Source organism: Arachis hypogaea, chromosome 16 (genome assembly GCF_003086295.3).
Source record: "Arachis hypogaea cultivar Tifrunner chromosome 16, arahy.Tifrunner.gnm2.J5K5, whole genome shotgun sequence".
Classification (NCBI taxonomy): Eukaryota; Viridiplantae; Streptophyta; class Magnoliopsida; order Fabales; family Fabaceae; genus Arachis; species Arachis hypogaea.
The window spans coordinates 77,797,364-77,802,870 of NC_092051.1; the positions used below are offsets into that span (position 1 = coordinate 77,797,364).

The window sequence follows — 5,507 nt, forward strand, 5'->3', positions numbered from 1 at the left end:
TTTTTGTGACATTAAAACATTCATACATGTGTTGAATACTTAGTCTTACTCTTAGTTGTATTGCAATCACTCAAAGCCAAGGTCTCAAGTTATAAAGGCTTACTCACATTGATTTGCTTGGGACAAGCAAAGCTTAAGTTTGGTGTTGTGATGACTTGCATCATCTACCCTTCTTTCTTGCATAAAGATGACCATAAAAGAGTATAAATCTCATTTGATCAGTACAATTCATGCATTATTTGATGAATATTATGGTACACTACTTTGAGATGATTTGTGCTAAATTTCAGGTGAAAAAGGCATAAAAAATGGGTAGAAGACAAACAAGAAGCTGGACGTGTGAAATTGGCGTGCCATTTGGGAGCAAATGTCATGAAAATACACTGGCGTGGCACGCCAGGAACTAGGCATGGCACGCCAGTACTAAAGTCCAGAGAAGAAGTCCAAGCATGCATGAAGGCGTGGCACGCCAGGGACTGGGCGTGGCACGCTAATACATTTTTCCAGAGAGCTACAATGGAGGACACAAAAGGGGCGTGGCACGCCTGACCCACTAACTACTATGGGCGTACCACTTGAAGGATTGGGCGTGGCACGCCAACTCACCATTCCAAGAAGAACCTCCACTATGGCGTGCCACTTGGTGTCGAAGGCGTGGCACGCCAGCTCCAAGAAGTCACTTGGGCATGCCACTTGAGAACCCAGGCGTGGCACGCCAAGCCTGAAGAGTTCACGAATCCATGGGCGTGCCACTTGAACAGCATGGCATGGCACGCTGGTACAATAATCCAGAGAAGGGGCTGAAGGCAATTGAAGACTGGGCGTGCCACTTGGTATCGAAGGCGTGGCACGCCAACTCAAGCATGTCACTATGGCGTGCCACTTGAATGCTGAGGCGTGGCATGCCAACTATTGGAACCAAGACAAGATCATGGGCGTGGCACGCTGGTATAAGTTTCCAGGGAGGATGAAGGAGGCCAATTACATGGGGCGTGCCACTTGGTATCGAAGGCGTGGCACGCCACTCACCATTATTCACTTAGGCGTGCCACTTGAGGAACCAGGCGTGGCACGCCAGTGTCATTCAGAGAGCAAAGAAGCATTGGGGCGTGCCACTTGAGTTTGTGGCGTGGCACGCCAAACAGAGGAACCACTCACTCACAAAAGGGGCGTGGCACGCCAGACCCTGGGCGTGCCACGCCAGACCCTGGGCGTGCCACGCTAGTGCAACTTTCCAGAGAAGCTTAGCCAAGCATAAAGCAAGGGCGTGGCACGCCAGACCCTGGGCATGGCACGCCAGTTCAAGTTTCCAGAGGCAAAGAAAGGTGGAAAAGGGCAAGGGGCGTGCCACTTGAGTTCGAAGGTGTGGCACGCCAACACAAAAATTCCACTATGATGTGCCACTTGAGTTCGAAGGCGTGGCACGCCAAGGTTGATAGAGAGATGAGCGTGCCACTTGAAGGATTGGGCGTGGCACGCCAAGCTAAAAATGAAGGGCACGTGACACGCCAGTAAAGCGCCAGCCACACGCCATCTAGGAAGTCACGCTTATTGAGTGTTTTTTTTTCCTCCAAAATGTAATTTTTCTTTTTTACTTTTGTAATTCTTTTATTTTACTAGGAGTAGTATAAATACCCCCAAGGAGTACTGAAGAGGGGGTTAAGCAGTCAGTTTTGGATCCACTTTTACACTTCACTTTTGAGTACTTTTTGAGCTATGAGTAGCTAACTTCCCTCTCATTGAGAGAGGGAGCTCTGTTGTACTTGATGGATTGATAATAGTGAAATGCTTCTTCTCTTCATTTTCTCTTTGATTTTCTAGAAGGAATTTGGTTCTTAATGCTTAGCATTATTATCTTGGGAAAGAGGTTGAATGCAATTGGGTTTCATGGAACCTTGGGAAAGGAAACATGAAACCATGCTTGAAATCCCTTCTCACACTTGAGTAGAATCTGGGTTTTGGTGTTTGGATATGTGACATATAATCCTCCCTCTACTTGGACCTATAATGGTGTGTGGTATAATCAGGGACCAAGCATATCTCTCTTCATAAGCAATTAGACCAAGGAATTGGCTATTGATCAAGATCTGAGAGATTGAGTCACCAAGGGATTGGGGCTCAATCAATCATGATTGCCAAGAGGTCAATGAGTTGCATGATTGAAGAGGATATAAGCTAGATTTGATCCAAAGAGACAACATCTCCCAATCTCAATGAATTTTCCCATTCTTATCTATCCATTTCTTTATAGCTTAATTTTACATTCAGCAATTCTCCATTCCCATTTACATTCAAGTCATTTATGATTCTGCACTTTACATTCTGCCATTTATATTTCTGCACTTTATTGCTTTTCTTTATATTCTAATCATTTACATTTATGTCATTTACAATTCTGCACTTCACAATCCTATTGATCCGCTTGACTAACTCATCAATTAATTAAAACTGCTCGAATTTGCCAATCTCTGTGGATACGATCCCACTCTACTGTGGGTTATTACTTGACGATAATTTTGGTGCGCTTGCCAAAAGAACTAATTCACCGATTTTTGAATGGGGGTGTGAATTGGATTCATCAATTAGTTATATCAAATTATATAGGAGTTAGTTAGAATTGTTTAGCTATATATATTAGACGGTTAGTATTATAATGTGTGTGACTAATCATTATTGCAGATTTCATTTTTTATTCTACTCTCAGTTTTCTCTGGTTCAGTATGCCCCTCGCCATGATTATACGCAACTTTCCACACATATAACAACTTGATTAACTATTTTGCTTGATTATAAAGTTTTATTAAAATTAGTACCTTACGATTTAAAAGTCTCTCTATAACTAAAGAATGAACGTATTCTTAGACCATTATAAAACATAACTAACAAATATTATTTTTTTATAAAGAATAATTTATACGTATATTTACATATATTTTTATACCTACATTTATCAAAATTTTATATACATAAATTAATATAATTTATACTCATATTATTTAGAGTTTACACATAAATTAATAAAATTTATTTTTTAAAAATAATTTAATATTCATAATAATTAAATAATAATCAAAACTACTAAAATGTCCTGCGTAACCGTTGTCTGTATTAATTTTTTTTTTCAGGCTAATTGTCAAAAAATTGCGCAGATGCTTTGACATTAACAAGCTACCGCCACGTTGACAGCCACTCAAGATTTGTGTCACGTGGCCGATACTTCTAGCATACCCCGGAAACATTTGCTACCGTTCCAGCACTTTCTAGTTTCCTTCTCCAACCATTCCAGACACTCAGACAACTTATATATATAAAACAACTCACCACAAAACTGTCAATAACACGCAGTGCAGAGCATCACAAATCATTGTAACACAGAAACTATTGAAGAAAAGGAGCGATCAATTAATAGAAAAGATGAAGCCGATCGATGACAGGCAAGAGAAAGTGACGATTCGAGCGGTTAGTCGCGACGAAGAAGGAAGGAAGAAGGTGGAGAAGACCGAACTCGAAACGCACAACGTGGACACCGTCAAGTACGTGGAGAAGAAGCTCGTCGACAAGGGCGTACAGCGCATGGAGCGCCATCCTGCTGACGGCATCGGAATCGGGAGGCCGCTGCCTAAGTCCGGCCGTGGAGGGAAGTACACGTGGGAGGGTCCTGCTGACATGGCGGACAACGAGCTCAACGCGGCTCCGGCGGCCATCGACGAGAAGGATCCAAACTATGTTGATGAGGAGGAAGATGTTCTGAGGGAGCTGGTGAAGGGTGAGGTTGAAGTGGCCAAAGCTGCGGAGGATAAAGGTGTTGCTAGGGTTGATGTTGATCCTCGCTTGCAACAGTCTTCTAATAATTAACACTCATCAATATCAATGGTTGATCAATCAATCAATAATTTGTTGCTAATTTCCGGTGTGTGTGTCATGTGATTCTATAGTTTTTTCAGTTTTCGTTTTGCTTTGACTTGGAAGTTGTACTAATATTTACAATACTGCTGGTTAAATGAAATGTGAAGTTCTTTTTCCTACTTGTGAGAATGTTAACGCAAGAATAAATTTAAAAATATATTAAATATGAGATTATGTTAGATTTTTAATTTTTATAAATAATAATTAAATTTTAAAAATATTTGAGAACATAAAAATTGAAGTATAAGTATATAATTTTTGTATTTATTTCTTAAATATAAAATAAAGTATTTGTCTAATTGTATTGTTGAAAATATAAATATCTCTGATAAAAAATTTATTAAATTAAATCGAAATACTATTACATTTTACTTCTGGAGTCTAATATAAATAAAGCTCTGCTGTGAAGGTATGAAAAGAAAAGGATTATACTTTTTTATTTTATTTTATTTTTGTTATTCCAAAAGATGTATTCTATTAGCTAGAAATAAAAATGGTTTTAGAAAATAAGACAAATCTCCTTTTTCCGGTTCTGTTTACTTTAGGGGTGGCAATGGAGCGGGTAGGGGCGGGTTTTTGCTCTATCCGATCCGTCCCGCCCTAAAAAAATCCGCATCAAACCCGCCCCGTCCTACCCGCGGGTAGTAAAATTTTAAACCCTAATCCGCTTCTGCGGGTACCCGTCCCACCCTACCCGCCCCTATAATTATTAAATCCAACAAATAAAATTAAATTTTAAAAATTATATAACCACTATTTACATACATAACATAAACTAAAATAAAATTAAAATAAAAATTTATATATAATATAATATTATTAATCATTTTACTAATTATTTTATATATATATTACAAATATTATATATTAAAATATATATATTTATATATATTATATATACCGGGGCAGGTAGGGACGGGTTTAACCTAAACCCGACCCCGCCCCACTTAAAAACTCGCCCCGCTAAAACCCGCCCCGGTGCGGGGGCGGGTAATTACCCACCTCGAGCGGATAAGAACGGGGTGGGTACCCGCGAGTTCGGGTAGTGTTGCTACCCTAGTTTACTTATCAATTGCTGTTTTTATGTTTTTAGAGTTCGATCTTCCTTTTTTTCGTTTTTGTCAACTACGATCCTTCTTTTCTTGGACCAAATCAATTACCATCGAAGTTTGTTTCATGTAAATTTTATTATTCTGCTTAGGCATGCCCATAAGGCCATAATAGAGTAAACTAATAAATGAGGCTCACTAGGGGAAAAATATCAATGCAAGTATGACTCTCCAAAAAGGATAGGCCCCACTATAAGTAGGGTTTCTTTTCTTACCGTTTTAAATTAGGTTTTTTCACTAAAATAAAATTAAAAAATTATTATTTTTTTAAACATGATTTTTGAACTTCAATTCACTAAATACGATTTTTTTTGGCATTTAACAAATTCGTCGCACTTCTATAAAATTCTATAAAATTTATAGAGTTTGTCTTACTCCCGGTAAACTTCACTTTAAATATATTAGATTGAATTTGAATAGTTAACCATGATAACTATTATCATGATCTTCAAAATATATAAGAGTACACAAAAGTATATAGGAATAAGTTGT

General features: G+C 38.6%; 1 protein-coding gene across 1 annotated transcript; it reads left to right on the forward strand.

The window, feature by feature from the left end:
• The first annotated feature begins 3,197 nt into the window (after positions 1–3,197).
• Positions 3,198–4,025, forward strand: LOC112754376 (uncharacterized). The gene has a single exon (XM_025801996.3). The coding sequence runs from the start codon at positions 3,415–3,417 to the stop codon at positions 3,853–3,855; it is 441 nt and encodes a 146-aa protein (XP_025657781.1). The 5' UTR covers positions 3,198–3,414; the 3' UTR covers positions 3,856–4,025.
• Positions 4,026–5,507: the final 1,482 nt, after the last annotated feature.